Source organism: Phoca vitulina, unplaced genomic scaffold (genome assembly GCF_004348235.1).
Source record: "Phoca vitulina isolate PV1807 unplaced genomic scaffold, GSC_HSeal_1.0 scaffold33, whole genome shotgun sequence".
NCBI classification, from domain to species: domain Eukaryota; kingdom Metazoa; phylum Chordata; class Mammalia; order Carnivora; family Phocidae; genus Phoca; species Phoca vitulina.
The window spans coordinates 9140454-9167878 of NW_022589736.1; the positions used below are offsets into that span (position 1 = coordinate 9140454).

General features: G+C 43.5%; 1 protein-coding gene across 6 annotated transcripts in view; it reads right to left on the reverse strand.

Moving 5' to 3' along the window:
* Positions 1-27425, reverse strand: part of SFMBT2 (Scm like with four mbt domains 2) — a 221219-nt gene that overhangs the window by 102618 nt on the left and 91176 nt on the right. For all 6 annotated transcript variants that reach the window (XM_032425929.1, XM_032425927.1, XM_032425924.1 and 3 more), the window contains exons 5-7: positions 15699-15787; positions 13793-14039; positions 5226-5323 (exon numbers count right to left, since the gene is read on the reverse strand). In XM_032425929.1, coding sequence (XP_032281820.1) covers positions 5226-5323; positions 13793-14039; positions 15699-15787 — 434 coding nt within the window. The remainder of the gene's footprint in view (positions 1-5225; positions 5324-13792; positions 14040-15698; positions 15788-27425) is intronic.

A 27425-nucleotide genomic window follows, 5' to 3' on the forward strand; every position in this document is an offset into this window, starting at 1 on the left:
TAAATTACTATACATTCAGGACATGTGGTTGTACTGGGTTGCATAATGTCCCCTAAAAATTCGCATCCACCCAGAACCTGGGAATGGGACCTTATTTAGAAACAAGGTCTCTGCAGGTGCAGTCAAGTTAAACTGAGGTTGTACGGCATGAGCACGGGCCCACAGCAAATGATGGGTGTCCCCATAAGCAGAGGGAAACTGGGACAGAGAGAGGGGAGAAAGCCACATGGAGGCAGAGGCCGGCGGTAGGCTGCCACAACCCAAGAGATGCTAAGGACCGCAGGCAAACCACCAGAAGCCAGGACACACTCATGGGACAGCCTCTCCCCCGGAGGCTTGGGAGGGAGCATGCCCTGCCGACACCTCAATTTCCATTTCTGGCCTCCAAAACTATGACCTAATAAATTTCCATTGTTTTTAGCTACCCAGTTTGTGGTAATTTATTACAACAGCCTCAGGATGGTGGTTGTTCTCACGATTCCAAAATTCAACACATAAATATCCACTCCCTACAAAGCATGGTTGAGAAAGTGAAACTGCCCACTTTTTTTCCACCGAATTGAAATAAGAGGAAACATTCAAGAAAGTGCCTCACGAGCTTTAAGAACACATAATTTTCGACTCGACCCATTTTTATTTATGAAAATGCCCACTCCATCTTTCCTGTGAAAAACAGGAACTATTCAGTATCTACTCTTAGAGCAACTATTCATTATGGACAAAGCATTGAGGGCAAAGAGAACTCTCAGCAGTGCCCCCCCCCCCCAAAGAATAGTCTGAATTCTAACAGGAAAACCCTAAAGTGAGGGAAGAAGGTCACTGAATTTTGAGAAATGTAGACAAATGATGAGACCCTGGAATCGAAGTCAATAGCATTTTGCAGAGAGTAGCTGCTCAATAAATGTTTAATGAATTAGTAAATTATTAATTAAAAATGTATCAGGATTATTAGCCTTTCTACATTTTCTGTCTTAGTACTCACGGTTCTGAATAATAAGTCTGTATATCCAGTTAAACCACGACTACATTAACTCAAAATATTTTAAATCAATGAGTTAAATACACTGGTCAAGAATTTGTTCATACATTTGACAGGATTTCCTGAGCCCTACTGCCGCCACGGAGTCTGGCTGAACGGATTCAACACTGAACAAGACAGACACGGTCTGTGCCTTCCTGAAGCTTCAGTTAGGCAAAATGACATGGACAGTCCACCAAGAACGACACAGACAATGAAGTCTAAGTGTGAGCTGGGCGACAAGGCACGACAGAGACGCGTAAGGGAGTAGGGACAGAGGCCCAGGCCCCGGGAAGGCTTTGTAAGAGAATGCATATTTGCAGTTGAAGCCTTCAGCAGGATCTAACAGAAAGAACAAGACAGGTACAAAAGGCACGTGATGAGCTGAGGAGAGGCCAGCACCTGGCACACAGGGGAGCCACCACACGTGAGGTGCACAGGGAAGCATGCATGGAGTCCCAGTGGGCTCCGAACAACCTGGAAGGACGCGGGGGTGCTTCACCTACATCGCAGGCCACACGACGCTTGCATGGGGGTGCCAGATGCAGATGGCAAACGAAAACATTAATTTAACATCTTCCTAAACTCTAACCAAAATTCCAGTAAAGAATTTTTTTTTTAAGACACGAACCCTCTCGATAGCGACAAAGGTATGGGAGCAAAAATGCAGATGAACAAGAAGTGACTAATTTAACACCATCAACAGAGCGAAATCCCGAGGCTTCAGCAGCTAAGCTGAGAACCAATCCAAGGAAACTGCAGAATCCTCAGGAGACTCAGAAGCCAGTAATACCACATGGGCCTGAAACTGGGAGTGAATGTGGGATATCTGGCGGGGAGGGGGGGGTGCAGTTGGTTGAGCGTCTGACTCTTGGTTTCAGCTCAAGTCATGATCCCAGGGTCATGAGATGGATCCCCAAGTTGGGCTTGGCGCTCAGTGGGGAGTCTGCTTGAGATTCTCTCCTCTTCCCTCTAGCCCGCCCCTATCCCTCCCCGTGCTCGCACATGCTCTCTCTGTCTCTCAAATAAATAGAATCTTAAAAAAAAAAAAAAAAAACAAAACTGGCGGTAAATGGGAGCAGATGAGGGAAGAAGTCCCCTTCCCTACTCTGAAAGATCAACCGTCCTCCCAGTCTCCAGCAGAGAGGGCGAAACAGATGGCCCCTGGACCGTGGGTGCAGATACCTGGGCCCTCGGTGCCAAAACCCTGGCCCTCTTCTGCCCCACTCACTCAACACCACCAGCGGCTGGACTTTGAGCCCCAGGCTGGAAGCTGAAAAACTTCCCCTGGAAAATCAGCACCATACAAAAAAGTAGCTCTCCAAGGTCATCTACACTGACCAGCTCTGCCCTCAGCTTTCTAACCCCCCTCTTGAGTATACTCAAGAGCCACGGTCAAGGATTTTCAGCCTCCAACAAGAACGTCAGGAACCCAACCAACATGGAGGAAACAAATTATTCAGGGGAAAAAAGAAGACTTTCAAAAACCAGTAATTCCAACAAGATAAACTCATGCGTCCATGTGGTAAGGAGAGGAGGCTATAAACAGCATTCAGCAAAAGCCCACCAAAGAAGCGCTCGTAAAAACAGGACAGTACAAATAAGTTCATAAAACTTCTCGAAGTGCCACCAACAGACAAGGAAATGAAAAGTAGAACTGAAAGGGGGAAAAGAAAAAAAGTAAAAAGACAGTCCAGGAATAGCACGTCCACATACAGATCAAGAAAGCAAAAGAGCAGTGGAAGACATCATTTTAAACAAGAAACATCCCCAAATTAAAGGCAGACACCAGAGGTGGCCAGCACTGTGGAAGAAAAGAGATGTCCACCATGGCAATCAACTGCGAAATTGCAGGACAATGGAGGAAAATACAAGAGTCCAGAGAAGGGAGGGAAAATGGAGTGATACCTCTAAATTCTTGAGAAAAGTGACAGCGAGCCTAGAATTCTTTACCCAAACAATCAGGGAAGCATAAAGAAAGAATAAAGACATTCTCACTCAAAGCGAGAAGGATACTGAAGGCCACCATCTTGAAGATGGCTTGCGGCATTGCCTCATCTTCATGACCTGAGGGGAGAACGCCAAAGCACGGCAGACCGAGGCTGCGGACAGTATTTGGCTCATTCTGACCAAACACTACACAAGTTCCCAGTCCCTGCTCTAGGCCCAGCTGCCTGGGGCCGAGGAGAACATTCCATTCACTTCACAGAAGAGTAGTGCTTGGGCCTGTTCCTGGAACAGAGTAAGCTATAAAAGCAGAAAATATAAACCAACTGGTTCCTGTCCGTATTTCTCAGGATGTCCAGTACCTGGAGTTCAGCTGCAGCTCTGGCAGATGGCTCAACTACGATAAACCCTAATTCTCTTAAGACCAGCTCATGACTTTGTTGACTCTTGTCAACTGAGGAAAAGCAAAGCCAGCTTATTACCCAAACATCATCCAGCTATTTTCCCCTCCAAGGAGCAGGAAAAGGCCTCTTCTTTTTTTTTTTTAAAATTTTTTTTTTTTTTTTAAGTAATCTCTACACCCAATGTGGGGCTCGAACCCACAACCTGGAGATCAAGAGTCACACCCTCCTCTGACTGAGCCTGCTAGGTGCCCCAGGCAAAGCCTCTTCTGAAACAAGTAGGCTTATACCTGCTTCTTACCTTGTCAAAAGCAAATACATAACATTTAGGAAGACATACACTGGCAGTAACACTACAAAGAGAAGCAGCGAAATGATCCCCACAAAAGTGAGGGTGCCGGGTCCCCTCGAAGAGGCAGAAGAGCGCGTCGGGGAAGGACACGCTTCTGGTGGCGACCTCTCACGTCTAGACTGGAGGTGCATTGTCGTGCTTTCATCCATTACTCTTTGAGCTCCTCACAGGTGTAGAATATACTTCAAAAGAAAATCTATTTTGTCAAAAGTGAGGGACATGATCCAGTGTATACACTTAAAATATTACGAAGGCCACTGTGAAGAGAGTGGACACCAACTGTCGGAGTCCCCGGGGGGACACGCAGAGGCCACGGAGCCAGGTAAGTTATGGAAAAGCAAAAGCTGTTTTTCTTTCTTATCTTTTATCTTTTCCAGGCAGGATGTTATCAGGAAAGCAAGAAAGGAAGGAAAGAAGGAAGTGAGAGGGAGGGAGGATGGGAGAGGTGAGGAAAGAAGTATTCGATCAGTTAGCAAAAAAAAAAAAAAAATGCCCAAGACATCGTTTTACTTCCAGCGATCACTAGCCCCTGGCAGCCTATTCCATCTATGCTGTTCTTCTAATACAGGAGGATCAAAACACTGTAAAAGTCATCTACCCAATAACCTCAGAACATAATTTCATCCCTAGTTTCAAAAGCCATCTTTTTAACTCCAATTCTACAACAAGGAAAGTGCAGATCGAGAAGGTTCACAATTTGCCGTGACGGGTTCCAATTCTGAGTGAGGCCTTCGGGGTAACTGAAATTCAGGAAGCCCGCGCACAGGTCCTAAACTCTTGCTGCCCATGGCACCTCACACCATCGGCATTTTGGTCTCCTCGGGGGACGTGTGTGGCAGAAGTGTGCCCCCTCGGGCCTGGAAAACCACTTTCCTCCAGCCAACAGCGACCATGTTTGAGCCGCCCAAGGAGTTGGGGTCCAGGGAGGGAGAGAACGTTTCGGGACTCCCTCTGGCCCACATGGATCATCGCCCACAGCTTCGTATTCATCTATGTAGAAAGGTCAGGCATCATTTTACAGTGGTAAGAACCTAGTGATCCATTTCAGTTGTGTGTCCACCTCCCTTCTGTTAGCAACCCCCAGGCCTACTGCCCCTCGGATACTCACACACATTTCTCGGGCTATCCAGGAAACTGAACCATCAAGAGGAGTATCACTTTCTATTATTTTTACCAAATAAATACCAAAAATAGACTTGCTACGTGTCCTGTTCCTTTCCTAAGGGGTGAGGGAGCGCACACGAGGCGTTATTATTCTATAATAATACAACATGGAGAAAAGCGGTAAAGCCACAGAATTCCAACCAGGCTTCTGTAATATGAGGAATTTGTGAAGATGACAAAACAGGGCAAAAGCACACAGGTAACATTTTAAACATTTCAAATGGGACCCCGCTGAGCAGGTAGTTCTTCCAACCGTGGAAAATGATTGGCTGTGAGAAACTTTTCACTGGAGAACGGTTAGTGTGGAGAAGAGTAAACAAGTCGCCACGAACCCACATCTTACCTTAAATACTTCCATTGGAAGAGGAAAGTGTGCGGCATCAGTAAGGGATTTTTCCAGAGCACATTTCCACTCAGACGCCATCTTCAAAGGATAGATTTCTGTATCAACAGCAAACCACATAAGCGTTTAAGGACTAAAATATTCTGCGGGGTGGTTCTCCCTTTGAATTTTATATCTGCCAAGTTCTCAGAGTCACTCGGCATACTCAGCGACCATAAGAACTTACACCCTGCCCCATAAAAGGCCACCTGCTAACGGGATTTTCTGACGGTAAAGAGCAACCTGAGACTCTGCGATCAGAAATGAAGACTAAACTTCACAGGGCCCTTCGGGGAACATTTTCATGCATTCTATGGGCATTCCATAAGTAATTTATTGGCATAAATCACATTAGCACCATCCTCAGTCATCCGCTGCCCCAAATTCCATGAATCACCTGGGAAGTAATATCCACTGATGAAGAACTTGTTATCGGATAAATTTCTAAACTAGAAATGACTTGTCTGGCATTTTCAGATATTACAGCATATTTTTCACTAGATCTCTAAGCTCTCGTATGCTAAAAATAGACCCTGTAAGCCAGAAAATTATTAAAAGGTAAATTAAAATTTACCAACCAAGTTTAATATTTACACTTGAAATGTTGCTAACACACCACATGTTGCCCATATTTTCCCCCCAGGCAGTGGGGTGGGGGGAGGGGGGTGGGCAGAGAGATTTACGAACGGAGGTTACTCTGGCTGAATGCAAAACTGAAAGAAAAAATTTGTTGAGCACTGTTTTCACCGATTGCTGAGACTGCAGGGGGATTTTATGATCTGATTTCAACGGATTTAAGACCTTATCAAAATAGGATTTGCAGAAGCACTCACTTGAAGGAGATATGTTTATACCTTCCCTATATCAACCCAGGCTATTTCAGACAGACAGACAGGACATGAATATGAATTTAAGCACAGTTAAAAGGCGACATTAAACCTTTGGGGCTATATTTTTAATTTCTTGCATGTCTGCTTTTCAGCATGCAGCCGTATATTTCGATGCCCACAGCTTCTGAACTCACCTTGAGCCTGAAGCTCCTGTGTTTCAAGCAGTTTATTGAGTCTTTTCAGACTCCCATAATTAGGATGGGAGAGAGATGCTGCCGGAAGGAGTCAGGTTATCAAGGCACAGCCCCCTGTCACTCACGGTCGGTTACGAAAAGTCCCGTAAACGGTTATTAATAACAAGAGAGGCTCTACTGTGGATATTTTAAGCCTTTTATTTACATTCTTCTACCTCGGGGAATTTTTTTTTTTTTTCCAATTTGGCATTTCTATATCAGAACAAGAATAGAATGTGATTCCTCTTAGTAGCTTCTGACATATTTAGGGGAACACAGTGAAGCCCCAGTTAACACCTGTGCAGAAAACGGAGGAATGGTCCCTCCAACATCCACAGGTGAGCAGGGGTGCTGAGGGAGACATCGTGCATCACGGGGTCCCACAAAGGAGGAAGAGGGACGGGTTCACAGCCTTCTGAATTGTCCCAGGAGGATGGGAAGATGGTTCAGCTCAGGGGCACTGCGTCAAAATCCCAGTGGAGGAGAGGCAACTCAGAGGGCTCTAGGAGGGAAAGACCTGAGCGCACCAGAGCAGCAGGTCATGAGGGGCTCAGGACGGAAACAACACGCAAGAGCCTAGGGTTCCCGAGTAGGCGAGAACTAATTCACTTTCCCAGGGATCTGGAAGCTGGCCAGGGAGTTCAGCCTTGGCATAGTAGTAAAAGGAGAAGCAAGTCATGAGAAAGGATGGCGACTGCCAAAGACAAGACAGGAAAGGTGGGAAAAGGCAGGAGAAGGTGCACCGTGTTGGCGCCTGAACTCCCGTGGTCTGGGGGCGGAGGAGCCCCTGAGACAGAGAGGAGGGCAAGAGAAGGATAGTTCAAGAAAACTATGCAAGACTTAGAGCAAAAGCCCAGCTGGCCAGAGTTCGAGCTGGACTCCCAGAACCGAAGCCAGGTGACCTAGAGACCCCCACAAGGATGCTCGCCCTTCCTGACACCTGTGTCCACACGCACCTGGCAGGGCACCACTGGGCCCACGTCATCCCTGAAAGTCGAGCCCCCAGTCCTCCTGATGCCATCTCTCTCCCAGCAAACCAGAAGCCTGGGACCACGGGCTGAATGTTGCTGTCCCCCCAAAGTCATACGTTGAAATCCTAACCCCCAAAGTGATGTTTAGGAGGTGGGGCCTTTGGGAGGTCATGGGGGGGAGCCCCCATTAATGGCATTAGTGTCCTTACAAAGGAGAGCCCAGACAGCCCCCTCGTCCCTCCCCCCACGTGAAGACACTGCAAGAAGGTCTGTGACCCCGGAAGCAGGCCGGGCCCTCAGCAGACATCAAATCTGAGGGTGCCTGCATCTCAGGTTTCCAGCCTCCACAACTGTGTGAGAAATGAATGCTGCCGTTTAGAAACCACCAGGTCTGTGCTATTTATTCTCTGTAGCAGCCTGAATAGACCAAGAAACCCAGGTTCCTCAGGATTTGGGTCTCTGTCCTATAATCCTAAGATCCTTTGTCTTCTTTCTGAGGCTATAAAGCCCTAATATGGAATGTAACCCTATGGCAAGGCCCACTTCTCTTAAAAGGTGAAAATCAGATGCACTTTTTTCAGTATGCTCAACCACCTGCAAAAGCTACACACCTAATGGTTTCAATAAGCAGAGAACAATATTCCATGTGTGTGTTTCATTAGCCAGAGAGGCGCTTGGTTACACCGACAAGTTTATGGACAATAAATAGCACCATTAAAAGAACATAAACCATTTTCTTAAAATGATTGTGTTGCAGGTAATTTAATAGAGTGTATCATGTCGATTTGTTTGTGGGGAAGTAATAAGCAATTAAAATCGGGCCTGATCCATCTTTATCTAGAAGCCTACGTGAAGGTGAGGCGATCCCCCTCTGAGCAAGCGTTTGGCCAGCTCTTGAAAAGGTGAGAGCTGCAGAAAGCAGGAGAGGGGCGTGAGACCACCAGCTCACAGCCTCAGACTAAATGAAGACCTGGGGGCGTGATCCCCTTCTTCACGTACCCTGCAACCAGCACTCCTTCCTTCTCTCACCAGTGAGCAAAGACTGGTCTATGGCTGTTAACAGATGTTGGGAAGGCTATAGAACTGAATGTTCATGTCTCCCCCCAAGTAATATGTTGAAGCTCTAACCCCCAACGGGATAGTATCTGGAGATGGGGCCTTCGGGGGGGGGGGGGGGGAGTTGGTAATCAAGGTTAGATGAGATCATAAGGGTGGGGTCCCCGTGATGGGATTAGTGCCCTTATAAAAGAGACCCCAGAGCTCTCTGTCTCTCTCTCCGTGTGCACATAAAGAAGAGACCATCCACAAATCAGCAAGTGGGCTCTCCCCAGAACTCAACCCTGCCGACACCCTCATCTGGGATCTTCCAGCCTCCAGAACTGTGAGAAAATCATCTGTGTCGTCTGAACCCACCACTCACTGGCATTTCTTTATGGCCACTTGAGCTACCTGATACAGAAAGCGTTTGGGGGCTGTTTCTCGACTAAGAAATAGTTCACAAGCTTCTCGACTCCAGGAATTATCTAAAAGAAAAAGAAAAAAGAAAAGAAAAAGGAAAAGGAAACGCTGACATAAAGATTGAGAAGGCAAAATATATATACATATGGAAAAACATCTAGAGATGAGAAAGACCTCACAAAGTTTCGTGTCCTTAGTTTCTGCAAAAACATGTAAGACTCCACGTCGCTTTCTGAGCATCCAGAAATATGAAAGCAGGGGGGAATCTCTAAAAAACTCCTGACCTCAACGACCTACTTAAATTTCTTAGAAAACCAAATGTAACCATAAAACTCTGTTTACAGACTGAATACCCAGAAAACGCCAATCGCTTGCGGTACACTGTGACACTCAGCAGCACAGCAAATGTACAGTTACCCCCATTTCACAGAGGAGGAAAGTAGAGGTACTTCCCAGGGCTCTGTAGGGAGGAACAGAAGTGTAAGGAGAAGCTAACTTGGACCCTGGCTCCAAGTCCAAGTTTTTCCTACTCCGCCAGCTTCCTCAAGCTGGAGGCACACATGAACTCCTCTAGAGGAACAAAAATGATCAGGAAGCCCACAGGCCATATTCCTGTGCATGGAGTAGGTCCTGGAGCCATGCTGGGTGCTGAATAGCAGAGCATCTCTCCTTGATCTGACCCTGTCTTCAAAAGCTCCCCTCCCACATCAGGGGCAAAGAGGACAGCACAGCCCCTGCCATTCTGGGGGTGTCCTTCATTCCAGGCCCTCCACTCCAGATGGGCATCCACAGCCCCATCAATTATCTGGCTCCTAGAAGGTGGACTTGGCTGGTTCCTGCCCTCCCTCCAGACATACCCAACTTTTTATTCAGTCAATTCATTCAACGAATATTCACTGAGCACCTACTACGTGCCAGGCACTGGGTCAGACACTGGGGAGACAGCAGAGACTCAGACCCAGATGTTCAGTTCGAGGGGCTACTAAAATCCTCTCAGGTCTGAACAAAGCGAGGGTGGTGGGCCATGCTACATCTAGAAGAACAGCGCCCCAAAGACAGGGCATGCTTAGCACCCCGGTGGGTCACAGGGGAGGCCAATGTGCCAGAAAGTCCCTAAATGAATGCGGTTTGCCTTCCGTTCAACACTGAAGCTGAAAGGGACTCCAACACATCTGCCTGGCTTTTAAAGCTGATTTAACTTATGGAAAAAATCACCCTTCCTATTCCCCCTTTCTTTTGTCAATTCCCAATGTTAGTGTAATGGAGGAGAAGGAGACCTGGGCTGGGAGTTTGGACGCCAGTGTTCTAGCTGCAGCTTGGCTTCGTGGTGTGACCTTGACCCACCAAGTCATTAACCTCGAGGCTTCAGACTCTACTGTAAGATGAAGGAGTTGGAACAATGTCTGAAATAATGCCAGTTAAAAGTCTGACCTGGCGACTTCATTCTACTTGTACAAGGCAAAATGCCTGGAACAGAACCCTTCTGCATGGTTCTTGCTCCACATTGTATTTCTGGCCTTCATTAAAGGTCCTTCAAGCAAAAACCAAACAAACAAAAATGAAAAACAAATAAAAAAACCAAAAGCACAAAAAACAAAAACCAGAGTCTTCACTCTAGAGAACGCACTGCTGGTCACCGGAGGGAGGTGGGTGGGGGGTGGCGGAAAACAGGTGATGGGGATGAAGGAGTGCACCTGTCATGATGAGTACCGGGTGATGGAGGGAAGTGCTGAATTACTATATTGTACAGTTCTTGATAAAGCCTGGACCACTAAGGACTTTAGCTACTGCCGCCCTTCCTTGATCACCTGGCATTTCACCACTTCCTGCCCGCTCACCCATTCTTCACAGAAGCTGGATTTGACCTACTCCGCCAGCACCTACATGACCCCTGGATAGGCCAGGGTGCGAAGCCCCAACCTGTGTTCTCTGACTCAGGCCAGAAATGAAAAGGCACAGTGACTGTAAGCTTCCCTGGTGGACAGCATCAAAGCAGCCCCTTTTCCTAGAGGTTCTGAAAACTAGCTACTTTCTATTTCCTATTTCTACCTTTCTTGGTACTGAACAGTTGAGAAATATCGTGCCCTTTAAAAAGTAGAGAGATCAAGTGGTCCATTTTCACGATGACGGCAGTTCATGGGGACACCCAGTCCAGCGGGCAGGGAGGCTGGGGGGTCGCACGGCTTCCTCTCATGGTGCACCCGAAGCATCTATCCTCTGCCCTGGGCCCCCACACCTCCAAATCTCCCTCTCACACCACTTAACACTCAACACTCGGGATTAAGAACAATAGCTAGTATCTTTATGCAAGCCTAAAATTTTATTCCCACCTACATTTCAGTTAAGCAAAGAGCACTACCATGTAAGTTTTAAGTTACTCTGGGTCTTGAAGTTAATTTACACAAACCCAAAGTAACACGTATTATTATTACATATTATTATTAATATGTATTATTGTAAATAATAGCCCAATTATGGAAGCATCCTGAGTGTCCACTGACTGATGAATGGATACAGAAGAGGTGGTGTGTATATATATACAATGGAGTATTACTCAGCCATCAAAAAGGTTGAAATCTTGCCATTTGCAATGACATGAATGGAGCTAGAGAGTATAATGTTATGTGTAACAAGTCAGTCAGAGAAGGACAAATATCATATGATTTCACTCATGTGTGGAATTTAAAAAACAAAACAAATGAGCAAAGGGAAAAAGAGAGAGAGAGAGAGACAAACCAAGAAACAGAGTCTTCACGCTAGAGAACACACTGCTGGTGACCGGAGGGGAGATGGGTGGGGGTGGGGGAAACAGGTGATGGGGATGAAGGAGTGCACCTGTCGTGATGAGCACTGGGTGAGGTACGGAAGTGCTGACTCACTGTATCTCACTATATAGTACGCTTATGTAACACTGTATGTCAACTAACCAGAATTTAAATAAAAACTTTAAAAAAATAATAAAACACATGGGTAATAATTGCAGCCCCACATGCTGTTCTGCTAAATGAAGCAAGAGAATCCAGTTTTCATCTTGCAACTGCTGCATCTGAAGAACTAAAGGCCACATTTGGAGTGTCCTTTTGCCTTTTATTTTCCTCTTCTCATACAAAACTTCTCTTGCCAACAATTTAAATGTTGGGAAAATAACTTCTTAACAATGAATGCCTTCTCCAAGCTCTTGAAGGACACCCACGAATTCTTCCATGCAATGGACAACTCGTGTCCAGAAAATTATTAAGACAAGTAAACACAATTTATTCTTATCTTATAAAGACATTAAATTATCTACAAAAGAGAAAGAGCGCTCTCCTTTGCAAATATTTCCCAAGTTTCTATGGTGACACTTTCCATTCTTGCTTTTGAGTATGAGTCCCATGACTTCACAGCAAAGGCACACTGAACAGAACCTAAGAAGCCACTAATAATCCTTTGCTTTGCTATAAATGTTCACACTGGCAAATGTAGGGATCTCCCAAAATTTATAAAGCAATTAGATACTAAGCTAAGATTTATACACCCAACTTCCCACACAAAGTAAATTTCTCCTGCTAGGTTATGAATCCCAAGGCAAATGTGAGCTTAGATCTTTTCTCAACACTGACAGGCCCTTTGTTTGTCATCATAGTCCAAAATTACTCAGGGTAGAAATGGATTTCCTGGCTGCTTCTCAAAATGTTGACAACAATACTACTAATAAAATACCATGTTACGTGTCTATATGCCTGTCAAACTCAACACAAATGCAAATCCATGACATACAGAACCAAGAAAATTTTTTTTTTCAATTAAAGCCCTTGAGTGACAGAAAGGAAAAATGCAAGTCCTCGGTTTCGTGTACTCGAGACTAGCACTAGCAACTAATAGGGGAAAAAAAAAATCTCTGGCAATTTTAACAAAGGACTTGGCTCTTCACTTCCAATATACCTGGTGAAATTGATCAGAATGAAAACCAGCAATCTCTGGAAGAAATTAATATTTCTACCTTGATGTCTTTAACTCTATAAGGATCCAACATTTTTTGTTCTGAAGATATCCATCAAAAGGTTGGTAAGTCTAGTATGGGCAGCTGGGGGATGGGAAGAAATAAGCAAAGGGCCTAGGAATTTGAACTATAGTATATCCCCTCTCTCCAAGCTAGATGACCTTGGACAAGTAGCTTAACCTCAGTCTCAAATTTTCTCTGGTGGAAAAGGAAATATTCACACCAAACATGGAGCACTTTTTGTAATCAAAACAAACAACACAGCAGATGTAAAATCACCTGACACATAGTAAACATTCAAGAATGGTTAGTTTGTGAACAGGGAGATTTTTGCCCAGTGAGGTACATCAGGAAGCATAATGCATTCTTCCATCCAATTAAGTCTGCAGAAAGTCATTTGACAGGGCATTTGGAGCTAATTAAAATCCATGACGTGCCAGAAAAAAGTATGATGATTTCCTCTTTGCTATTTCCAGGTCAGGACAGATTATATAACAGCATTTGGTTGGATAGTCGGATGGATGGATGGATGGACGAAGGAGATCGGGGGGCAAATAGGTGGGAGGCTGGAGGGTGAGTAGATGTATAGGTGGGTAAGTGGATGGGTGGGTGGATGGACGGATGGAGGGAGGGATATGGATGAATGGAGACAGATGGATAAATGAATGGATGAGTGGGGGGGGTGGATGAATGGAGGATGTATGGGCAGACAGAGATTTTGGCATCTACTTCCAAGACTGTCAAAATTCCTAAAGAAAAAGGGAGAATATGACCAAGTCCTGGTCCTTGTGTCTTTCATTTGTGAATCAGTGATTCCAAAGGAATGAGATCAACTTCAGCACAGCCTCTACTGCTTTCTCCTTTTAGAACACTATTTACTGAGGTCTTGAGTTCTATTTCCCATAGAAGAGTATTCTGAGGTTAAAATGCTTAATATTCACATACACATGTGTAAATGATACCACGGAGCTAACAAACTCTTCAGAGACACATCCAGGAAAATATCACATCTTTTACCAAAATACTTTGCAGCAGCAAAAGCTTTGGCCCTTACCTGAAGGTGGGTCCATTCTGTATTTATTCTCTTGACACCAACCAACTGGTCGAAGTCTGTAATCCAAGTAAAACAACCACTGGTCATAGGATTCAGTGTCCTCCAATCCCACATAGCGAAGGCGTAATCTTCCTCCAACATTTTCAATCACACTAACTATCCAGTACTGAAAAGGGCTCTGAGAATCCTGAAGTTCTATTAAGGAATCAACTGTAATGAGGTCTATAGGGCCTTTCCCTCGCAGAGGCTGTTTAAACAGAAGCAAAACTCCTTATTTTAAACTTTATTTTAAGGTTCTCATGGAAACAGATGACAGCAGAAGATAATATTTTTTCACACCATCATCCAAGCTACTGGCAAACAGTCTGGTGTTTCCCTCCACCCCCATCCTCTTCCCGCTCCTTCCACACACACGTTCATCCCACCCAGCCCTCTGTCCAACAACAAGAATCACAAGTAAACAGAACATAACAGTTTGTGCTCGGTTCTCACCAAACAAATCACCCTTCCCAGATAAAACTGCATTTGTTAGAAATAAGCATGCTTTTAAGAAGAGTTACACCAAATTGGCCTCCTGCTAGAAAATACGTGGTAGCTAAATGTCTATTTTCCCATAGACTATGGGGCTATCAACTTACCCCATGACTCAACAGACATTCATCTTATAATGTCACTCTCTCATACTTTGGGCAAAGCATGAATACGTGTCAATGACATGTATAATACACATTAATGATCAGCTACATTAGACAATTATGTAAAGTTATTTCTACACTTGATCCCATAGTTGGTTTAGAGAATGTATATATATATATATATACATATATATATATATAATTACTGCCCCGTATAAGAAACCTTCTCAGCACGTTAGCACATGAAAAGGGTGATTGTTCAGTCAGCCTTGTAGGCAAATATGTTAAAAAAAAAAAAAATGAACAGAGTAAGACATTTTGTCCTTCTGAAAGGGTGAAGAATCATCATTTTGATTTGTTAACCAAACAAATTAGGAGCCATTAAGATAAGCAAATACACCAGGCAAAATCTTCACAGAATGAAACCGGATAACTGTGTATTAGACAGTAGTGTTCCAAAAGTCAATGTCATTTATGAGAGGAGGGAAATTCATAGTTAACGTTAAGAGAGTAATCATACCGTCACAATCCACATCGTATTCCTGTTATTTACTATGTTTCCCCCCTTTTTGGGGGGAGCATTCCTCAAACAGACTTGGTACCTCAATAATTACTTATGACAGTACAGTGCTCCTTCTGTTCTATTATATATAGTAAATATTAAAATGCTTTATCATAAAATTATTGTCAAATGAACCATCAAGATTGCAGATTAAACTGTTTTTTCTTCGGTACCTTAAGCACACCTTAACCACACTGAAATATGATTAGCCAGTTCTCCTCTTGTTTTCATAAGGGAGGCTAATTCGATTATTACTCAACACGTGTGTGCTGTTAGCGTGAGGTTATGCATCCAGAATGGAATAGTCAATGGAACCATCTATCAACACGCTCCAAGACTATAAGAGAGCACGAATATGCTCTGTGGTCATCTCTACAAAACAGGTCTTCTCCGGGATTTTATTTATATTCGCGAATATAGGACAGAGGCTTACATGTATAGGATAGTGGAAAGATATCCTAACACAGTATTACTTAAAAATGTGTTCACACAGAAGCCAATTTTCCACTTATTGATTGTACCACAGGTGAAGACACTTCGGTGCCATGAGAATCATTAACCTAAACAATTCAGGAAAAAAACAGGAAGTTAGGCTATCTGGATAGAGATATCCACATGTACACGTGTACCTGCCGAAGGATATAGGCAAAGGTGCTCATGTGACCGTGAGGCTTCAGACACAGAATAGCTGAATAACAATAATACATACACCTTCCAGGAGGTTGGCAGGTGCCGTCCGGGAGCCAGTCAAATCACGAATGAGGAATTCTGTCCAGTCTGTGTACTTCTCTTTGATTGCTGGCGAGACAAAAAAAGAAGAAGAAAACAAAACAAAACACTTCAGCACAGCAGGGGAGTATCAGGTTAAGTTTAAAATCACAGCACTTTTCTGTACATATGTGTTATTTCGTTACTTTTCTTCATTTTAAAGCACCACGGTGAAGAGCTAACACGGCGACAAGAAATCCGTCCACAACGGGTGACTTTATGCCTACTGATTTTGCTGGGCATCAGAGGGATTAAAGAATAGGGGGCCCTGAAGTTTTAGGATAATCTACTCAGAAACTTCCGTGAGTAAAAAGAAAATATCATAAAGCACAGAATTCGGGGGTGGGGGGAGGGGTTCCAAGAAGGAAAAGATCAGTGAGGGACAGAAGTCAGAGGACAATTTCCAGGTGGAAAAATAGCAGCAGGCTCTGAATTACACAGAAGGATTTTGCTGGTGGAGAAGAGGAAGAAGGGACTATCCGACTGAGAGACACAACGGAGGAGAGCGGCCCAGGGAGGGAGGAAGTGGACGAAGGCAGCGCAGTCATCGGCCGACTCCAGCCCAGTCTGAGCACAGGACTCTGGGGAACAACGCCAAGCGACAGCCCCAGAAAGCAGGCACATTTAATCAACGGGAAATCTCTGCATAAAACGGATCTGAAAATAGCACAGAGGCTTGAATGGAAACAAAAGAGGCTAATGGCAGAGAAACCCAGGTAAGAAGCTGCTACAGCTCTCCAAGGACAAAAGGGATGGGGCCCCAAACCGCGGGGACCACGCTGCGAGCAAGGAAGGGATGTATCTGAGACATTTTGAAGAAAGAAATTTCAGACGTTGGAAGCCAACAATCTCCAAGTGCTTAGAACCCGAGACTAGAGAAACAGGTAAATTCCTGGCACATCCCCCAAAGTACAGATCTCCAAAGGCTTCACCAGGTGACGTCCACGCCCAGGAGAGGCCCTGAGCCTTCCTGGGGCATCCCAGGCTCCATGGAGTCAGCAACACAGGAGAAGCATGACCCAGATTCACGTGCACCCATCCTGTGGAACACGTGGAGAGCCAGCAGGCTGGTGAGCACGGCCTAGAACCCATCCAACACTTAGCCTCCGAGAAAGGTTCCACACTCGAGTGGTTTGCACATTGCTTTGTCCTGCAGAGGTATCATGCAACAATTTCTTGCTCAAGCCTCAAGGAACAGAGTTATCACAGAAGGCAACGAGGCTATAATGATGTAGAGGGAAAAGCAGAGTCATGGCATGAGAGGGAACTAGCCTCCACAGTGGGCTCTGCCATCACTGGCTATAACTTTGAGTAATTTACCCGATTTATTGATTTATCGTATACTCTTTCCCCATCAGTGCAACAGTGCTATCACCATTTTTGCTTATGGGCTGCTAGGAGGATTAAAGAAGATACACACATCAATAAAATGTAACCATACCAGGCACATACCAGACAATTAATAAGTAGCAGCTCTTGTTTTGTTATAAGTGTATATTAAATTATTACACAGCTCACCAACTATTTATTGTTCCTTCCCACAAATTCCAGACTGAAACTGGGAACGTGCGTTGGCATGGTCGCCAACAGAAGGGGGAACGGTAGCAACACCTGCTATTCTGATCACTAACCTGCATCTCAGTCAGTATCCCTCCCTCGCCCGTTAAGGATCGTAAGACCAAGAGCAAAATCAAAGTGGAAGAATTCAGGCAACACAAAGGGATCCAGACAAAGCTGCAAAGTCCAGCTTTCAGCTATAGCGTCCTAACCACGGCCCTGCTTAACAAGCAGCAACTCACCCATTCATCAGCTTCTACCACTAGACTTTTTGCTCAAATAAAATATCATCTTCCTTATTTTCTACATGCACACTCACGAGGTAATGCATATGTTTGGGCCAGGAACTGTTCCTGTGTCCTTTCCGTCATTAAAAAGCGTAACCGTCATTTTTCAATGTTATACCCATTTCTAAATTAGCCCCTTGCTGTGTACTCAATGATTTGTGTTCCCCCAAATTCATACTGAATGCTAATGCTCAATGCGACTCCATCAGGAGGCGGAACCCTTGGGAGGTAATTAGGTTTAGATGAGGTCAGGAGGGGGGAGCCCTCTTGATGGGCTCAGTGCCCTCATAAATGAGACCCCGGAGAGCTTCCTCAACCCTCCCACCACGTGAAATGCCGACAGAAGGAACCAACTCTGAGCCAGGAAGTGGAATCTGCTGGTGCCTTATCTTGAACTTCCAGCCTCCAGAACCGTGAGAAATAAATTTCTGCTGTTTGTAAGGCCCGCAGAGGGCGGTTTTTGTTGTTGTTGTTACAGGAGGTGAATGGATGGAGACAGCCCTCATGAGTGCCCACAGTTACTGAGAAGACCAAAAGGCATGGTATACAAGACAAATGAATTAAAATTCATATTCACCTTATACTTTACAAGTATAACTTTAACCTACTCTGTGTCTTGTGATCATAATAACAGTATTCTGAGGGGGATGTTCCTAACTAACTTTTCCCAAGTACAGAGAATAAACAAGGTCAGAGCCAGCCTCAAACTCAAGCATGCAAACACCAATCCTACTAGGAGTCTTTCCGTGGGAATCTATGATTCTCAAACCTTTTGCATACAGATAAATCAGTTATTTAAACTGTAGGCATGACAGAGATAAAATGAAAATGACTGTCTAACCAAATGTTTCAAGATGAAGACAATATACAACTGCACCCAGTAAATATGCATTCCCTATCTCTTTACCAAAAAATGACAATCAGCATAGTTGAGCGAAAAATGGTCCCATACTCGAAAGATTTTATGTCCATATCCACTACAAGAAGAAAGTTCAATTGTTCACTTAAGGGTTGATTCTAACATCCACATAATCAAAGTGAACATTTAAATTAAAAATTTTTAAATATGCCATCACCCTATGAAGACATCGTGCAATGTTGAAATTGAACTGGGTTGAGTCACAGTAAGAGAACACTAGAGATGCTTCTGAAATTTATACCTTGTGAGCCCTCCGGTCCAGAGGCCCTATAACTATCCATTAATGTCTCTACACGAGACTCTGAAGCAATATTTTATGCACCACAGAATATCTGGACAAATTACTCTCCCTGAAAAAATGTATCTTAGTTATAAAGATAGACCAACAACTTTTGATTAAAGAAGTAGAAAGGGAACAGTTCTCAGGAATACTGTTACTTTTTTTAAGCTTTTATTTATTTGACAAAGAGAAAGAGCATAAGCAGGGGGAGTGGGAGGCAGAGGGAGAAGCAGGCTCCCCGCTGAGCAGGGAGCCCGATGCAGGACTCCATCCCAGGACCCCGGGGATCATGACCTGGCTGAAGGCAGATCATGACCTGCCTGAGCCACCCAGGTGTCCCAAATACTGTGACTTTTAAAAGAAAAACTGTTTCAGTCAACATTTAGTTCTCAAAACTCTAAATGTTCAAATTAAAATCTATTGCAGAAAATACTGCCATATATATAAAAAAAACTATGCCTAACAAGTCTACAATTCTCAGTCAATGGACTTATTTTAAGTAATAACTGAATTCAGTTAAATTTTAGTACAATAAAAATTGCTTAGAAATTCCTTAGAATTCATTGCAATAGAAGCTGATCTGTACTCTCCTGGGGGTCCACATAAGTTTCTAGTTAAAAATTCTAAGACTATAAATTTTCATTTACTACAGAACATCTCTCTTCAAAGATTCAAAATCAACTAGGATGGATGTAAGAACTATCTCTTTCTCAAATAGGATAAAAATTCCTTGCCCTACGGTCATTATCTTTTCCATCAGATGATCCACACATTAAATTTCAGAAGACCTACAACATACCACACTCCCAACGACATCGAATGCGAACTCTACAGCAAGAAAGAAATGATTAAAATGAAAACAAAGTAGATGGATAAGAGTTTGTCTATAACATTGAAATCACTTCCCCATGTTTTTAACTTATACAGAGATACTCCTGAGAGTTCATAAGATTCTTTTTTTTAAGATTTTCTTTATTTATTTGTCAGAGAGACAGAGAGAGAGAGATAGAGTGAGCAGAAGCAGGGAGAGCGGCCGGCAGAGAGAGAAGCAGACTCCCTGCTGAGTGATGAGCCCGATGTGGGACTTGATCCCAGGACCCTGGGATCATGACCTGAGCCAAAGGCAGATGCTTAACTGACTGAGACGCCCAGGTGTCCCTCATAAGAACATTCTTTATTCATAAGAAGAATAAAATCAGGATCTTTGTACAACCTTGTCATGAACATGTTTTCAAGGTCCTATTCAGTTTTAATATTACATAAACTTAGCATAGATAATATATATACTTTATTCAACTTTGCTTTTTAAAAAATCCAAGTTACATTCCTATTTTAACACCTCATTTTGGGGAGGAACCCCTCTCTCACTGAAGGAAGCAATCATGAACATGAGTTTCAGAAAAAACACACACACTCATGCTTTTTTGCAAAGACATTCAGAGATAGCCCCCAAATCCGACAACAGCATTCTGGGGATTATAGAGCTATAAAAAGGGTTCCAAATAGGGTTGCCTGGCTGGCTCAGTCCTTAGAACATGTGACTCTTGATCTCTGGGTCATTAGTTCAAGCCCCACATTGGGTGTAGAGATTACTTAAAAAAAAAAATGGTTCCAAATAAAAGGTAGAAGATCATATTTTTTTTTTTCAGGATTTGGGAAAACACCAGTCGTGTTGGACTTCCAGGCCCATCAAGCACATGCAAACACAGAGAATTCCTTAGTTCTCAAGGAGGCCGTCTGCTTTGGACACTGGTCTGCGGTACAAAGCTGCCCATCAGAGCTGCCCATTCAGGCAGATCCTGAACACTGAGACCCAGGCTGAATTCAGAGGGACATACTCCTCTCCTCTTTGTCTGTGTCACCAGGTTGAACAGACAGGTCCACGGGGAAGACAGGCTACATCAGGCCTTTCCACTCACCGGAAAAGACGGGGAGAATAATTACAACGGGCAGTGAGCCACTTTCACTCAGATCTACTCTAGATAAAAGAAAAGCCAAACATTCGTGTATCTTAAGACTCTAAACACACAAAGGCTTTTTTGTTCTTCATGGCAATTTTCTAGACTCACTTTCAACCAAAGTTTCTTTGACTTTATTTTGTCGGGTCATATTTTTGGTTCTGTCTTGCTCTTTGGTTGTTCCCTTCTTCTAGAGCTTTTTCTGCCATTTTCAAAACCTCTCAATCCAGTAACCAGAGGATTTTCTCCCCCTACATGCCCTGCAGCCTCTGACTTGGGGGGTGATTTGTGGTTTATCTCCCTCCTTCTCTCTCCTATCAGAGGCTCTCCTGGGGTGTCTGGTGGCCCATGGTCATGCATCACACTTCAGTTGGAGACCACAGAACACCTGAAGGGGAGACTCTGTCCCGAAGCAGGGGCTTGTGGCTCGGAGTGAGCGTTCGGTAACTCCCATCTGGGAAGCAAACCCCCAAACTAGCCTCTCCTGTTCTCCCCAGGCAGTTCGTCCATTTCTTTAGCGATGAGCCCGGAGGATACACATGGTCTCTAGTCCTCTGTTGTCCCAACAGGGTGGGGGACATAGAGCCTGGGAAGTGTTCTGACCGCAGGCACCCCATTAAACCCTGCCATTCCCAGCCCCACCTGGGACTCCCACCCACCCAGCACTGCAGGGGCTCCAAGGTACCCCCCCACCAAGTGTGGGGTTGCAGTGGTCCCCACCAAGCTTTGGCAGTCACCAACCCTTCATGGGCTTTCGAGCCGCAGGCACATTTTTGAAATTTCTTTTCTGTACTGGTCTCTCTTCAATTCTTTCTGTTGTTGGTTTATGTATTTTTTATTCCTTTACTATCATTTTAATGTGGTCTCTGGAGGAAGAAGGGGTAAATAGGAGTGCTCCATCCACAGAAACTCCTGGCTCACAACAGAACTGGGCTTTACAATACAATGTCAGGCAGCAGTCTTTGACTTACCGGGAAACCATTCTTTAACACTGACTTCACTAAAGAAAAGAAGTGGCAACAGTGAATCCTGAATTATAAATGGAAGAGCTTACACTTACTATTAAGAATAAAAGACTATAAAGTTCTTTCCCTCGGAGGTTTTTAAAGGAAAGTATCCACATTAATTTTTCATACAGGTTCAAATTAAATTGTTCCCACAAACAGAAGGACAGATCGCAAAATGACTCAATGGGTCAACAGGATTGATAAGCTCCTACTGTGTGCAATGGACCACATACAGATTAAAGCATCCCTATCTTCAGTAATAAATACAACGTAGATGAAGATGTTAACTTGTGAAAAATGCTGCAAAACTTATCTTTACACACAGATACACACATACACTCCTTAGTGCTCGCGTCTACAGATTGGAGGAAAAGTCTCAATTCAACCTTCCAGGACTCTTTCAGTTATATAAATATACTTGAACAATTACAAAAAGGAGTATGATTATTCTGCTCTGAAGATCAGGATTTCGCAAAAACACAATCTAAGAACTGTTGGAAGGAACCAACAGAGAGTGATGACTTTCAGCTGAAATAGAAACAATGAGTGAGAATAGTCTACATCACTAAAACACGGAATATTTAGACCATTATAGTCATTAAAACTTTGGTCGGTATGTACACAGACTCTTAACAAGAAAGCCCTCTGCTACTTAATATTCTACACATTGCTCAGAATTTTCCTCAATATTGGGAATGAGAGCAGGAGAGTTTCTCTGTGTTGAAATTAGCGTCTTACGGGGTCATACGTGACTTTTCATGGGGACGACTTCATCGGGCAGTTGTTTGTAAGCATTAAATGAGAAAAGGCCTCCCTGCAGTTATTACTCTGGTGGCAAGGTATCGACCCTGGTGAAAAGTGAAGTATTCTTTGATAATGCTCTCCATCGCTCCCCCTTTCACACGTTCAAACGTTTATATAAACATACTCAGTCTTCTTTTAGAAGAACGTATATGAAATACTATAAAATGATGCTTTAATTATACATTAACAAATTTCTGACAATCCAAATTTAACTTTTGATAAACCTGTACATCAGATCACGGATATGAAATGACGGCTGTGGGTATAAAAACCACATGGTTAATATTTTATTAATTTCAGCAATTATAATTAGAAGAAAAATTTCTTCCAGAGTGTGAGGATACTTTTTAGCTTTCTAATCCCTTAACTGCCTCTCCCTACATTGGATATTAATGCTAATTAATGTTAATGATCACATCTTCAAACACGGACAAACTGGCACCAAAAAAGAAAATCTACCTTATGGAAAATAATTCCTAAGGTAGACCATGATGGGAATCCAATTCATTTTTAGCTTCTATTGCTGATTCCTCGCATTATTATAAAATTGATCACCTGTTATATAGTGGTAAAATGCCAATCTCTCTCATTAAACTTTGCAAGAACAGTCTTAACACAATAGGATCCATCATGCACAAAGAAAGTGACTTGCTGAAGTTTCTTGGGAGAACAAGATCAATAGTGAATAGATGGCACACGAGGCTTACATCAATATGAATGCTGACACACGAGGCTTACATCAATATGAATGCTGACACACATAGCTACGTATTTTTTAATTGACACTACAGAGCATACTAGCGTTCCCATTATCTGCACGTCCTTCACATCCAAGTCCAACTTCTGTTCTTTGTGTTACTCACGCAAGCACATACAAACAAGAAAACGAGCACACTTGAGATCATCCTAAAACTCAGGATTCAACCCAGATTTCTGCACACCAACACTCCAATCCGGCATAAGAGTAGCTTCGCGATTTCACTTCACTGGTAGTTAAGTTATTCCTACCATTCATGCAAGTCACAGCTCCCTGGAAAAGGAATGTATTCTAATAAGCTCTGAAGGTATTTTATTTGCCTGTTTAAATAAGGCAAGTACATCGGTACGTATCTATTTACTGTGATGCATTGTTGAGGGGACTTGGGGGGACTGCGGAATACTTTTCTGCCAGCTTCTGAGAATGGCACAGGGGGCAGGAGCAAAAGGGAGCACCTCCCTCAGTGACACACAGATTAAGGGGCGCTGTCTGAAGCAGCCACCCCCGCCATGCTTATTCTCCTTACCTAAAACCACCCCCTTCCCACCCTGTACCCAGATCCGGCGAACTCTGCATTCTGCGCCTTGCCCATGCCTGCCTCCCTCTGACTGCCCCTCTGTCCCCCTCTGCAGCTAGAGTGACCAGACTTATCACCGCAGCATAAAGAAAAAGACTGAGCCAAACCATCCCCTACAAGTCCTAGAACCACCCAACCTTGTATAAACCCCCCTCCTTGAGCTCTCTTTTCTGATCAGTCAATACCCTATTTCTCTGCTCCCCTCCAAAACCAAACGTAAGCAAAAAAGACTGAACTCTTCACTCACTATTCCATCCATTCAGCTTCCTGCCCCACGAGGACCAAGCCGCCCACTGAAATGCACTACCAACGACTTCCTCCCTGAAACTAAGTCCTCTCTGGGCTTCCAGGACACCAAACTCGGGAGTTTCTTTTTTCCTTCTCCAGCCACACATTCTCCGTCCATCCTCTTTAACTACCAATGATTCGGGGTTACTAATAAACTGGTCCTGGGCTGGCTCACTTTTCCTCTCACTCTGCGGTCCTCCCATAGACAATTTCATCCACGTCTGTGGCTTTGATCATAGTAACCCCAAAAGTTGCCAAATTTATCTCTACAGACCAGACCTCTTTTCTGAGCCTTAAGATCCGAGATTCCACTGCCTGCTTCACAGATGTCCACGGGTGTCTGGGAGTCCTCTCACACCTGTTATCTATAAAAATCAAGCTTTGATCTTTTAAAAAATACATTGATTTGTAGGAGCTCTTTATTTATGTTAGATATTAATTCTTTGTCAGATATCGCATAGCTCTTGACCTTGAATATTATATTCAACATAAGCCTTTTAAAACAAAACATGAGATCATTTCACACAGCCAATGAATTTTATTTTAATTTATTTTAAAGATTTTATTTATTTATTTGACAGATAGAGAGCACAAGTAGGCAGAGTGGCAGGCAGAGGGAGAGGGAGAAGCAGGCCCTCCGCTGAGGAGGGAGCCAGACGTGGGGCTCGATCCCAGGACCCCAGGATCATGACCTGAGCTGAAGGCAGCCACCTAACCAACTGAGCCACCCAGGCGCCCCCAGCCAGTGAATTTTAGAGTAAACTTCAAACTCCCCCAACCTGTCCCGATGTCCTGCGGGACTGGGTCCCTCTCCACTATTCTTCCCTTCGCTCTCCACACTGGTCTCCTCTAAACTCTTCCCCTCCAGCGGCCTCATTACTGGCCTGGATAGCCTCCTCCTTTGGCGTAGAAACACTTCCCTCACTGTGTCCCCAGCAAACCCGGCACCTCAACCATCACTTCCTCAGTGGTCCTCCCTAACTTCTGGGATCAGCTATATTCCCCTCCTGGAGTCCCAGAGTCTTTCCATTCATAGCCTGAATGTATAATTAATTACACTTTTGTACTCATCTGCCTCACGACAGTCCACACCTGACTCTCCACTCCATCCATGCCCCTTGCGTTACTACAGTATGCCCAGTTCCCATAACAAATGCACACAGCGGGTATTTGGTACATTTCTATCACAGGAGGAAGGACAGACAGATTGGATGGCTTTGGACCTTGTGTCTGTTTTACTAATCTTTTGTTGAAATATAACTTGTTGGATTCAGACAAAGAGCCACTGTTACCATGGATATTACACAGACCTTTCAATAAAATATGATTTAACTCAATAGCACACCACTAGCATTCACAAATGAACTCCCACTTCTTTCCTTTGCCTGGCTTGTAACTGCTTACACATGATACGAGTAGTCATTTTAGATTGCGGCTGCAGCACATCTAACCCAAAAAGCCAGAGATCCATCCATTTAATTGAGTTGGCATCATAAACATCTTAGGATGTGGGACAGACATTTACTATTTCTCTGGAGTTCTCCTTCTGAAGGAATATGCACCACAGTCCCATTAGGCAACACTGATACAGTTCATTTCAGATGAGGACATCACCCAGTAATGAGAGAAATGCAAGGTACTACCCATCCTCGAGGGGCCAACTGCTTCTCTGAAGTTCTCTGAAGTTCCCAAAAACCTCTTAGCGCTATAAACAACCAAGATTTACAAAACAAAAGCCATAAAGATAAAAACTACTTATGACATTCTCAATGTATAACTCATATTACTCTGCATCAAATCTTTAAGAGCCTAGAGGATAAATAGCCTCTAAAACTATTAGAAGAAAGTTAAAACCTGATCACTGCTCTCTGGTTAGAGATTTTTATCCAATAAAATATGGAATTTCTCCCATTCTAGCACATTCTCTCCAATTCTTTTCTAGCTGCCAGTATCTCAGCTTACAGGCATTTCTGCTGTTGCTTTAAACATGTTCCTGCTTTTAAAGAATACCCTTCCAAAGAGTCAGGGACTTTTTTTTCTCTCCACTAAGAAAAACTTCCTACAGGTCTTTCATTAGCTCACTCTGCAGAGAAACTGTCAAGGCTGAATTGACATATCACAAAGGTCCAGGGCTCCAAGTTCAATGGAATAAGACACGTTCTTGTTAAAGATTTTGTTCTCACAGGTCTCTCTCTCACACACATACTCGACTTATTTCTTTCTGTAAAGTTACTTTCTTGGCTACAGCAAAATAGCTTCCATTTAAAATTTTCCCTTAGGGAAAAAAAAAAAATTTCCCTCAGGTATAAGCTTTGAAAAGAAAGAAAAAACAAGTCTGCATAAAATTTACATTAACATGCCCTCTGTATATCTAATTACATGAGTCAGCCTATCTTTTAACGGTTTTCACAGTTGCTATCTGTAATGGCTTATTCTATGTGTGAACATGCCTGGGACACAAGTGCCCAGATATTTGATCAAACATGATTCCAGATTTTTCTGTGAGGATATTTTTGGATGAAATTTACACTGAAATCAGTGGACTTTGAGTGAAGCAGACTGCTCTCCCCAGTGTGGGTGGGCTTCCCTGAATCAGGGGAAGGCTTGAATAGAGCAAAAGACTGACCTCCCCGGAGCACGAAAGAATTATGATGAAATCAAAGAAGAACTGAATAAAGAGATATCCCATGTTCATGGACAGGGAGACTCAATATTGTCAAGATGTCAGTTCTTCCTGTCTTGCTCTACAGATTCAGTGCAATTCATATCACAATCACAGCAACTTATTCTGTGGATATTAGCAAAATGATTCTAAAGTTTTTACAGAAATGAAAAAAATCCAGAACAGTCAAGACAATACTGAAGGAGAACAAAGTTGGAGGACTGACACTATCTGACTTCAAGATTTACTATAAAGCCACAGTAACCAAGACAGTGTGGTGTTGATGAAAGAATGAACATATAGATCAGTGGAACAAAAGAGAGAGCCCAAAACAGACATACATATATTTAGTCAGCTGATCTTTGACAAAGGAGCAAAGACAATGCATCAGAGCAAAGATAGTTTCTTCAATAAATGGTCCTGGAACAATGGGACATCCACATGACAAAAAAAAAAAAAAAAAAAAAAAAAAATGAACCTAGACAAAGACTTTGCAATTACAAATTAATTACAAAAATTACCCTTCACAAAAATTAATTCAAAATGGATCATAAACCTAAATAAAAATGTAA